Source organism: Vidua chalybeata, chromosome 3 (genome assembly GCF_026979565.1).
Source record: "Vidua chalybeata isolate OUT-0048 chromosome 3, bVidCha1 merged haplotype, whole genome shotgun sequence".
NCBI classification, from domain to species: domain Eukaryota; kingdom Metazoa; phylum Chordata; class Aves; order Passeriformes; family Viduidae; genus Vidua; species Vidua chalybeata.
The window spans coordinates 38,516,958-38,529,280 of NC_071532.1; the positions used below are offsets into that span (position 1 = coordinate 38,516,958).

The 12,323-nt window shown below is 44.9% G+C and overlaps 1 protein-coding gene across 7 annotated transcripts in view; it reads right to left on the reverse strand.

The window, feature by feature from the left end:
- SPTBN1 (spectrin beta, non-erythrocytic 1) overlaps positions 1-12,323 on the reverse strand; it is a 117,740-nt gene that overhangs the window by 45,062 nt on the left and 60,355 nt on the right. For all 7 annotated transcript variants that reach the window (XM_053936973.1, XM_053936972.1, XM_053936974.1 and 4 more), the window contains one exon: positions 2,031-2,182. In XM_053936973.1, the coding sequence (XP_053792948.1) occupies positions 2,031-2,182 (152 nt within the window). The remainder of the gene's footprint in view (positions 1-2,030; positions 2,183-12,323) is intronic.

A 12,323-nucleotide genomic window follows, 5' to 3' on the forward strand; every position in this document is an offset into this window, starting at 1 on the left:
TGGAAAATGCAGGGTTTGTGCAATCGAAGTGAGAGGGCAAAGAGCAGCCCTGCTTTCCTGGCTGGCATCCAAAATCCTGGACTCTGCTCCACAGGCTCTTGAATCTGAATCCCAATTTCAAAAGAGAGGAAACAACTTCTGTTTGTTCGACTGCACCAATAAATACACCATGTTTATGGGACATTCACCTATGCTAGTTTCTGCTTTCTTATCATTTGATGTTTCTTGCCTTGATTTTAAGCCTTCTGCATAAGATCTGCCTTCAAATTTCTCTGGGGTGCCATGGAGAATTTTTTTCTAATATTGACTAAAATAAATTGCAAAAACTGAAGAACATCAGCAAGTGAAGGCTGCATGACAGTCCTCCTGGAATACTTTTTGGTGTGTGTAAGATTCTTACGGAATACTTTTGGTGTGTGTAATTGTCTCAAGGTTTAGTGCATTGAGTTTACTCTTGTTTGCAGAGGAAGGTGTGGTGGAATGCACTGTTCAAACAGAGCCTGCTGTCCTCCAGCCTCAGATAAGGAAGCTACAAAAAGAATGTGTGGTAGTGCAGGCAGCTGCCAATGCCAGACACAATGATGCAAGCACAGCTCCAGGAAGCTCCTGTCCTCTCCTCACCCCATAGCTGCCCCAGGGCTGCCCCAGCCCTGTTTGCATTTTCCAAAAACCTAGAGTGAAATATGGAAATTAACGGTGCAACCACAGCCATAGGATTGCTCTGAGCTTCCTATTTGCTGCTGAAAGTCAAAACTTGACAGGTAGACAGGCAGATTTAACCAGAGGTGACACAGTTGGTATGTCAGCCCTCAAATAATGGGGCATGTTCGTCTCAACTATCCCTGTATGAGGAATATCTGCTACCTGCAGTGAGCATGTCAAACCCAACACGTCGCTGAGGTGAGCGGTCTGGCAGAGACAGAGGGGGCTCAGAGCAAACTACAGCTGATGTACACCAGGATTTGTTATCCCATCCACACAGGCACTTCTGTGCACATCCCAACTCCCTTGCCCTCCAAGATGCACTCAGGCAGCTCCTCTCCTGCCTCCACACACACACACTAAACTGAGCCATATGTTCCACTCATTAACTTAAGAGTCTTAAGCCACAGAGCTCCACTAATAGGAGAGCCTGATGACAAGTGATTACCCAGCCCCCTGCAGCCTTGGGTCTTAGATAAAGACTGGTATTTCTTTGAAAAGATTGCTCTAAATTAGGCAGTTAAGAGCATCGTCATCATTTAAGGAACTGAAGGAGAAGCTGATACCCAGACATTTCCTGGCATCCAATTTTCCTCTTGTGCAGTAGCATTTTCCACTACAAGGACTTTCTTACTCACCACTCCTTGTGCTGGTACCAAGGGGGTGCTTCAGCACACCCAAAGAACGAATTTGACCCATTTATTTATATTGATTTTAGATATTCCCCTAACCAAAGAAAGCCCAAACCTTATCTATCTGAGTAAAATCAAGTACACTCAGGGACATTCCTCAGCAGTGGGGTGTAATGAGCTGCTCCCAGGGTGACATGGCCCTCTCCAGTTGTTGTCCTGCACAACCCTGGCATGCTGTGGGAAGGGAGCAGGGATGTGCCAGGCCTGCACACCTGCATCAGTGCAGGGTTTGTTAGCAGAGAAATGGGCCACTGCCCACAGGGCCCAGGAATGTCCCCCAGCATATCAACTCACCACCACCAAAGGATCTAAGGGGCTCAGGAACATTTTGTACTCTGTGCCTGTCAGATCTGGAAGCAGGGAACATGCTGCTGGAAGCATTCAGCATGTTACCAGCAAGGAACCTTTGAAGAAGACTTCCTCTGATTCCCACTGAAGCCAGTAGGAAGATATTTTAGTGGTGTATGGATCCAGCTGAAGCAATAGAGCTCTCTTTTTTTTTTCCTTTAATATATAAAAAGACATTTTCAGTGCTGAACCCTCAGCACCCAGATTTCCTATACTGCAGTTGAGACAAGGATTCACAAAACCCAACCCAACCCAACCCCCCCACAATGGATACCAATAAGCACTTACAAGTCTCTCTCCTGAAAGCACTTCCAGGAGTTTGATGAGCATCCTCCCATCTCGAAGGTCAGTGTACAGGTCTGTAATTCGGCAGGACACACGAGCCAAGTGGGAATTCACCCACTTTGTGAAGGTCTTCTTCTGAACTGCCTCACGTTCATCTGTGGGGAAAACAACATAATGTTACTCAAAGTAAATCACAATTCACGTTTCTAGGTGAAAATGGGATGCTCAAACATTTAATATTAAATCAAAGGTATGGCTTGTCTTTTTGGGAGAATCATTGATGAAATTAGGACTTTTCATTGAAAACCCACCATTCTTCACCTGCTGAGTTCACCTGCTCTGGAACACACACAAATCCATAACAGATCCCCCAAAATACCACAAGTCCTTTTGGATTAAGACAAATATGATAGAGAGCAGAGACCAAAGCTTCCCACTGACTTTTTTCCCTTCTCATGACAATATTTATTTGCAGATTCAACATTTGTAACTGTATTTACACAATGTCAACATGAATTTTTCCATAACTGTATGCCTGAGGTAGACAAGCATTTATATCAAGCCATAGAAAAATAGATTCTTTCCACTTTCCCTTCCCAGAGTCTTTCACAACAGTTTATAGAGGAAAACATTGGCTGTGAGAGCTCTCTTACTGCACAGGCTCACTGTAGTTCACATTAATTCACAAACTCCTACCCAGCTCCTATCTGCCAAGCCCAGAGCTCTCAGACAGAAAACATTATACATCTCTGTGGTTACATTCTTTTGCCAAGGGCTTTGGATGAAGCCTTGATAGCCAAAAGTCATTTCACTGAGCTGGGAAATACTAGAGACCAAATTTGTCAGAACACAGGTGCTCGGACTCGGACTCTGGAAGCCACAGTTAGACAGATGAATGGAAGTGCTCTGCTTTTCCAGGCAGACAAGATTCCAACCCTCCCATCAGTCTCTATAAAGTTGTTGGCATGTGCAGAAACAGGACATGAAGACAGATTAATCCTAAACTGCAGCACCCCCAGCTCTAAAAGCCCCAATAACGTTGCTTAAAACACGGAGAACATTCCAGATCTGCCTGCCCAGGGGTTTGGTGGATGCTGTCCTCACAAAGGAAGGATGTGCTCCCTTCCTGGCAGTGCAGCATGGTGGGGGCATGGTCCCAGCACGTTCATAACCAGCCACTGTTTCCAGGACCTTGGGGATAGCAGCAAAAATCTCATCATGGTGATGTGGGATGACAAAGACGCTGAGAGTGAAGAGGACAGAAAGCTGGGGATCAAGTAAAATAAGAAAAGACAGTAAGAAGAGAAATCAGATAACAGAATGGTGGTGAGTGGGAGGGAGAGCAGACCTGCACTGAGTGGTGGTTTGCACAACTGCGCAAACCCCACCCTAAGATTTCAGTTCCTCGCACTTATTTCTGAACTTGTCCTTCCTACCAAGGTGGTTAAACATGACCAAATCTACTACCCTGAAACTGTCCCATTTTTGACAGCTTTACCTACCTGTTAAGGTGTGAAATTACAAATGTGGCTTGGAAAAATGTCAAAGCTGGGGTTAGTGACAGAACAACATGCTTTGGGTGAACTGACAGTTTGCATTTTTGTATTTGCCCTTAGTCTGTATGGAGCAGAGGATCCCTGTGATAGAGGAAAAGAACAGGAGATCAGCAGGAACTGCAACTAGTGTCAACTAGCTTTAAATATATTTTTTATGAACTATTTATAGCAAGTGCCTGGGAATGCTGTATCTGCATATCTGCTTGTCTAGTAATCCATGCCTTTACTTGAAGTATTTTTTTTAAATGAGTCACAGAAGAGAAACCTTGCAATAGTTAGTGCTTTTTAAAGAAAATTCCATCAGAAATTATGTCTCTTTTCACCAGCTTGTACAAGCCCCAGAACAACTCAGCAAGTTTGTTTATTTAATCACTGTAGTCTCTACACAGAAGCACAACATTCAGTGATCCCTGTGCTTACATTCATTCCAAAGAGAAATGCCAATGTATAGGACCATGAAAATAGAGATATATAAAATATTATGTAAAACAAAAAGAGCTATCAAATATCATCTTAAAACCAACCATTAAAAAATATTTGGTCAAAAAATATGGTTATCAATAATTCTCCCAATTTGGGGTCACAGTGAAAGTAAAGAATGGGAAAAGAATGTCCATGTGGGTTTAGTAAGAGGAGATCAAGAGTCAGGGCCTAATTTTGAACAAATCAAAGACACAATGTGGGAAATGCAGTGACACATCAAGTCATGTTGTGAAACCTTTAGAGCCATGGTATTAACTGACACCAGCTTGGGACCTTCTGGTCTTGAAAGCAAGTTAAAGAAGCCAACAGAGCAAGCAGCCCTTCCAGGACAGGGAAGACAGGTCCCTCCTGGGGACATCATCCATGTGGCTCTGAGGCCACTTTTGAGTCCCAAAAATCTTTCCCACCCTAGCACTTTCAGTGGCCCCAAAAGAGGACAAAGTGCATTTTTCAGGCAGTGGGGACACAGGGAAAAAACCCTGAGAAAGTTTGACTGACTTCTTGTCTTGTCTTCTTCTCAGCATCCTTAAGCACAGTGAACTATCAGGGAGGGAGAGGATGGGAATGCAGCCTGGCTGGAGGCCCTCTATGCTCATGGAGCTGATGGTGGTGCCCTTAGGAGTGTTTTCTTTACTCTAGAGTTCAAAGTCGCTGCCTCTCCCCTTCTGCTTTCCCGTTTCCTCAGCCTTGCTCTCAGTGGCCTCGATTTCCTGTTTACAGTGAGAGGCTGCAGGGCCCGGTCGGTTTCTCTGGCTCCCACCTCCGCCCCAGCTCGCTCTTGCCTGAGCTCCTCTCACCTGATCCCCACCCATCCTCTGTGGAACCGGCCTCCTCCCTGCTGGCTCCACCACTTAAAAATAGTGTGAAAGTCTCTACTGGGACCACAGCTGTGCTGGTTCCAGCGCTAGCTCCTTGTGCTGATCCTACAGTCAGCTTTTTACATGAGCGCCAGCAACTTCAGTGCTGGAGCTATTCATAACTTTTCACCTTCTTTCCATCTCTCCTCTGATTTACAGGAAGCAGGGCTCAAAGCAGGGAGATCCCTGATTGTCTGGGTGCAGCCCCATGGGAAAACCCTGTGGTTTTCCACAAGGGCCAGGCCCCATATGCCACTGCCAACTTTTGGGAACAACCAGCAACTTACGTCAGAAAAATGCCACTGGAGAGACACAGCAGCTCTTTCAGGCTCCTAATGGGGCAGTCACCCAGGCAGGCCAGGCTTTATCCTGCACTTGGCACAGGCGGAGCACAGCTCTAATTCCCCACTGACACTCTCAGCCAGAGAAGCCCCTGGAGGGAGAAGGCACAGCCCTTCTTACCTGCATCACTTCAGTCCTCTTGCACAACGTGGGAAAGCAAACCAAACCCATTTGGAAAGTGGTGTGACTGGGGTTGGTCATGTTGAAACCTCTCCTGATTATTTCTACATGGTGTTTCACAATGACACCAGGTTTTTGCAATGCTTTTATCAACCCTTTCTAACTGATAAAATATTTTTCTGCTCTGAGGTTTCAGGTTAAAACACACACAGAATTAAAACCAAGGAATTTTGATTGTATGCTTCAAATAAAGAAAGATATGTACAGAAATGTGGTGCTTAGAGCCCTGACAATTTGGTTAAGCAAACAACTGTGACTCTCTTAATGTGCAGAAACGTCCACAGTAAGGGCCAGGTGCATCCATGAATGGTGACTCCAGGGATTTAACATCAGCCATGGGCCTTGAGTGCTATTTACAAACCTCATGTGATGGTTTTGACAAATGTCCTTCATATTTTCAAAAACACAGTTATGGATTTTGAAGATTAATTAAAATAAGAGGATATGGGTGGAGCTCCAAGTGTCCTACAGCTTGGGAAAACATTTGTTTCCCAAGGGTAAAGAGAAATGAGCAACATGCAAAACATGCACAGCAGGAAAACGGAAGCCGCTCTCCAAGCAGTATCAATAATAGAGAATCTAACTTATCTTGAAGCAACACTGGGGAGGAAATTTCCTTTATGCGGAAGGCCCCATGACAATGCTACCACCAGACAGGGGCTTGCAAACTCCAGCACTGTGATTGTGATGCATCAAGGGCTGACTTTGTATAGGAGTTTAGTAAATAAACCAGAGTTGGTACACTGAAAGCATAAACTGAGCTGGACAGGATCACAAACAGGCATCTAACCCCTTCCTCGCTTGAGGGGAGACCATTCTTCCTCCACTAATTTGATGAGAAAAAATCTGACAAAAATGCAGTCCACTTTCTGAAAGCACAGAGCTCAGTTACGAGTCCCCATTGCGGGACAGTAAGAGGGATGTCACATATACCACCCCCCTTATCACACACTCAGCTCCACTGGGTGAACTCAATAGGGCTGTGCCAGAATAATGGAGAATTTAATAACTGCCCTGGGAAAGGCAGGGCTACAGGAGCTGCCTGAGACCAACGTGGGCCCCATGACCCTGTGTATTCCCACATGCCAGCGGTCATTATGGGCCCCAGGGCCTTTGCATGCAGCAGCACTGACTGCAGCCATGGCAAAGGTTACCTGTTACCTGCCTGCTAAAACCACCTTCCAGACACCCTGATCACTTCCATACCGGTCAAACCACATTTCCAACACACTGACCTTGAATCCCTTTCAAATGGATTGGTAAATCTGTTTAGGCCATGCTGCTGCCAGCCCTGCACAGGTGAAATGACTTAGGGTGTGTGACAGCTCTCACCAGCCCCTGGACAGGGGCAAAAGCCTCCACACAGCAAAGGGGGTGCTCTCAAAGGAGCCCAAACAGTGAAATTGGAGCACAAAAAGGAGAGCTGAAAGGAGCAGTCTGGAACTGCTGCTGGGCTCTCAGCTCCTCAGGACAGCCCAGCCATCAGTGGCACCAACAGCTTCTCTGCTGAGTCCAGCCCAAGGGCATCTGCTCTTGGCACTGGCATTGTCCATGGATCCCTGCAATACCTCAAGTAAGACAAATTACAGATAATTTTTAATCCCTAACTCCAAAAGCTTCATCTCCTGCAGGTTTCCATCTTATACTTCCATGCTGGAAGTCATTTCTCCAGCTTAAAATGATTATTTTTTTTATTATAGCATCCAGTGTGTCCTACATGAAGCACTGCAACATCCACTGACTCAGAGATCAGCTGAGTGCTGCTCTAAGCACACCACTTCTGCTGATATCCACCATCCACAGCTTCCCAGAATTTCCCAGATGATATCCTCATTTCACAGAGCACAGAGAAAACAGAGCTTCCTTTCACAGGACAACATCCCCATTGCCGTTGGTGTTCAGGGTACAGGATATTCACCCTATGCTTTCTCAGAGACGCAAGGATGTGGAGCGGAATAGCCAGTAATATTCACAGCTTCACAAATTCCAACTGTGCCTAGAGGTTTTTCAGTTGAGAAAGATTTGTGAGGGAAGGGCAGATCAGCTACTGGGACCAGAATGTGGTGATCAAATAAGATTTTATCAGTAAACAACACAACCAGATGTGTTGTGATAGCGTTCACTGTTTGTTGGAGTAAGCAAAGAGCGATAGAGAACATGAAATAACTCTGACATGGGCCCAGCCTCTGATATTCCAAGCAGGCTTGAATGGAGCAACCTGGCCCTGAGGTACGCAGAGCCCCTCAGTGGGTCTGACACAGCTCCTTTGGTCACTACTCCAGCGGCACCTTGACAAACAGCGTTGGTGGCTCCTGCTCCTTAGATTCCCTGTCCAAATCTACGGCTGTGTGCTCAGAGAAGGCTGGGGAACTGCCAGCAGTCCTGGGCTGTGCCTCAGGCTGGGAAAGAGGCTGAGGCTGGGTTTGTTGTGCTCCTCACAGCCCAGCAGGACCCCACCCTGGGGTGAGACCCCCTGTGGGACTGCAGCTTGTGGGGTGTGTAGCTATGCAAAGCACTGAACTGATGCATCACTAGATATAGCCCAGAGGGTAAAATGCACCTCACTGAGGTGCACTCCACTGAGGATCAGCTGAGGAGAGAAACATCTGGCTTGGGTAAACACTCCCAAAATGATAGCCTTTCCAGATGGTCCCACACATGCTGTATTAGTCCTTGGGCATCAGGAAGCCCAGAGAACAATGCATAAGCATGCACGGCCAGGCACAGATAGTCTAAATGGAAATATATTGGAATTGATCTATGGGGAAGAAAATGAAGGAAGGAGGAAAGATCACTATTAGCTATCAGCAGAGAAAAGGAAATTTTCTCCTAACATTCAAGTTTCTTTCAATATTCAGGTATCCTATAGCAATAAACTGAGCAGTGGATGCATGGATGCTGCTTTTCTCTAGCTGCAGATAACAGATTAAGACTGAAAATTGGGATTGATAAAAAATGGAAGAAACAAAGCTCAATGTAGAAAGCACAAGTCCATAGTACACACACGCAGGGACAAGGAAAAAACTAGAACAAAACCTGCAGGAAGTCAAATTTACACATGACACACAGAGAACATGATCCACGTGGGTCCAGTGCTTAGAAAAACACATCTTTCACTTTAATCTTGCTGACAGTTTACCGTGGAGGAATGGGAGTGGAGCAGCTGATCATTCTCATGCAAATAGGATGCATTTGTTAATGGTTATTTTATGGCACAAAGTAATCTGTGGAGTAATTTCCAATCCAAACTGGTGAGATCACACCAAAGCTTTTACTTGCTCCAGCATGACTTACACAAGAACTTGAATGCAAATGTTAAAGATGACAAAGTAATGGAGGGATTTTGTTTGTGCTGTGTTTAGCTGGTGATTTTATTAGGAGCAAAATCTTTGCTGCTTTCCCGACTCTGCTACATGGAGACAATTGTGGAGAAATCAGGGGTGTGTTCAGCAATTCTTTTGCTTTTACTAGGAAGCACCAGCCAGCTGCTAAATCCTATTAAATATCTACCCTTCCCTAATAAACATTACAACATGTGACCCCTTTCACTGCTGAAAATCCTCTGGAAAAGAAAAAAGGGAAAGCTACATAATGCAGCATGTAGAACAAACAATTCTGCTGCTTTCTGTCTTTGATGGCACTAAACCTCCCTCAATGACATGATGCACAGAACAATGTCCAGGAGCCAGGCAAGCATTGCGGGGTGTGGAAGGGCAGGTCCCTTCATGGTCTTTATTTTTATACAGAGTTTATAGCATTTTGGTGTCAGCCACACAAAAATGAACCTTCCACAAGCCAGACGCAGGTTCATGTACAGGAGTGACTATGTTCATCTCCAAAAAGTTACTGTAAAGCCTCCCACAGCAAATAAACATAAAAGTCATCTGGGTTTAAGAGATTAAACTGGTGGAAGAACTCAGCTTTTGATTTATAGTTTTTGTTTCAGTTCAGAAGATAAGATGACATATTTAAGCAGATTTAGAGGAGCAGGTGCCCAGCTCTCTGTGCATTGGTGATGGCTGTGTGAACTGCTGGTGTAATTTCAGGGGACTGGAATACAAACCTGTGTAACCATCTCCCACAACATGCCTAGCTCCCTCGGTGGAGAACACCCATCACATTACAGCAACAGCAACCAGTCAGCTGCTCTTCTGGTTCTCCAGGAACCCTACCTACTGCTGGTTCTTCTGTATGAAATGCAAAGTAGCTACAGAAACATCACCTTTAGTGGGCAATTCAAACGATTTAACACTTCTGGGGGCTGCTCTTGGAAATACCTACACGCATCTTCAGATTCAATTACCACCACCTATCCTGGCTTGCACACAACTGCTGAACAAAATGATCACAAGGACCAAGGCCTGAACCCCAAACTGTATCACAGAATCACAGACTTGGGTTGGACAGGACCTTAAATATAATCCAGTTCTACCCCTCTGCCATGGGCCAGGACACCTTCCACAAGGCCAGGTTGCTCAGAGCTCCATCCAGCCCAGCCTTAAACATTTATTTCCAGGGATGGGGCAGCCACAGCTGCTCTGGGCAACCTGTGCCAGGGCATCATCACCCTCATAGGGAAGAATTTTCTGCTAATATCCCATCTAACCCTTCTCTCTGTCAGTGTGAAGCCATTCCCCCTTATCCTGTCACTCCAGACTCTTGTAAATAGTCTCTCTCCATCTTTCATGTACCTTCTTCAGGCACTGTCAGGCCACAGTCATGTCACTCTCAAGCTTCTTTTCCTCAGGCTGAACAATCCCAATTCTCTCAGCCTTTCCCAAAGCAAAAGTGCTCCATCTCTCTAACTATCTTGGTGGCCTCCTCTGGGCCCGTCTTCCTCCTTTCTGAAGAAAGATGTTACAAAGCCATATCTATAGCAAAAGTACAGACAAATAAAGGAGTAACTTTTTGGCCTCATGACGTGCAGTGTTCAAATGGGCCTCCTTTAAAAAGCAGCATGGAAAATGTCTCAGTGCTGTTGGCATTTTACGCAAAAGGACACAAACCCCTCATGGCTGAGTTGATGTCAGTGCTTGTTGCCACTTTTCCCTTTGCATAAGAAACAAATCACTTCATCAAAAGGAGCATGGAAAAAGCATCTGCCTGTCCCAGGACACTGCAAAATTCTCACAGAAGAAGAACAATGAGAACCTGAGGTCACTGCACTGTTTCAAGTACACACACACAGAGTCCTGGCGGATCTTGGCAGTTTCCTTTAAAACACATTATATGCATAATGCAGGGAAGTGCCAGGGGTTTTTTGAGGGGGACGAAAACATTTTTCTATACGTGTCCAAAACACTCTCTGATTGGCAGTGTTGAATGAGTATGAGAGCAAGGCTTGGCATGGGCAGGGAACATACCAGGTCCTTCTCTACATCAGATCCATCTTATTTCTTTCCGTGTTCAGCAAACCCAGCAGAATGAGAGTTTTTACAGTGGATTCCCACTTGTCTATAGGAAGAAAGCAAGGGTAGGAAGAAGGATCTGAAAGGTTTTATTATTTCTGTTGGTCTCTTTTCCTTTCAGCATTCTTCCTTCTTCTCAGCACTGTAGGAAATGCAGCTGCTCTCACACAAGACTACTGGCACTGCTATTCCCCCAGTGCATTTCCTACTGGTCCTGTGTGCCTAGCCTGGGACCCTCATTAGCCAGGGATTTGGAAATACAGAATTTTAAGTGACATTAACCAGAGATGAGTCACAGAGAGATGAGCATCAGGACTCAGCACTCCCTGTGAGGACAGCAACGTGCATGATGAATCCCATCTTTTCCAGAGCATACCCTACACTGTGGGTGACCACTTCCAGTGGCACATGCCACCCTGGAAGGAGGAGACCTACCAGGAGGCAAGGCTGGGGGGGAACCAAGCAAAGGCAATCCCAATGGCATATCCAGAAGAAAGCTGTCCCTGTGAGGGTGTTGGGACACTACCTCCCCCACAGGCTGTGGGAACTCCATCCTTAGGAAGATTCAGAACTCAGGAGGACAAATCCATAAGCAACCTGATCTACCATGGGAGTTGCCCCTGCCTTGAACAGGTGTGATGGACCAAATAAACTCTTCTTCCAACCTGAAGTATTCTGTGATTCTATGAATTCCAGCAAGCTTAAGCAAGAATAAGCCAGAAGGACTGCACTGTCAGTATTCCTATGGAATCCCACTGAGGGATTTCAGAGGGCTGTGGGACCTCTTCTTTCATCTCAGGCACAATGAGATGAGACATTACATGGAGAGCAAAGTCAAAACTGTAGTATGTTTTGACCATGCTTCTGTAAAAACTCACTGCAATCAGAATGAAGAATAGATGAAAGCCAGACCTTTGTTGGTTTCATGTTTAAATCTAATTTCACCTTAATGACAGAGAAGCATGAATAGAAAATAAAGAAATCTACAATGACTGCATTTAATCCTTTCAAAATATTAAATCTCTGTGCTAAGAGATGTTATCATTATAATTAATTGCTGCTAAATTATAATTTTCATTATCACAGAAAAATTTTAAATGGAAGAACATGTATTTAAATAACCACTGTGTTGATCAGGGATTAATAAGAGCTGAATTCATAGCCTTGCTGAACAATGTGTTTAGTTCCTGCAGTTTCCATGGCCACACAATAATTTACTACTGTTAATTGCATGCCATATTGTAGAGTCAGATGCACTACACTGTGCTTACAGGATGTTGAATAAAATCAGCAGCACCACGGGTAAGTCAGACCATAGCTCAGCAAACAAAATCCCAGAGATGGAAACTGAATGAGTAACAGCAACAAAAATACTGTAAGTTACAGTAAAAATCACTTGTATAACTGAAGGAACCTTGACATTTATAAAATGCCATTATTTCTAAAAAGATAGTTTTAAAAATGCATTTT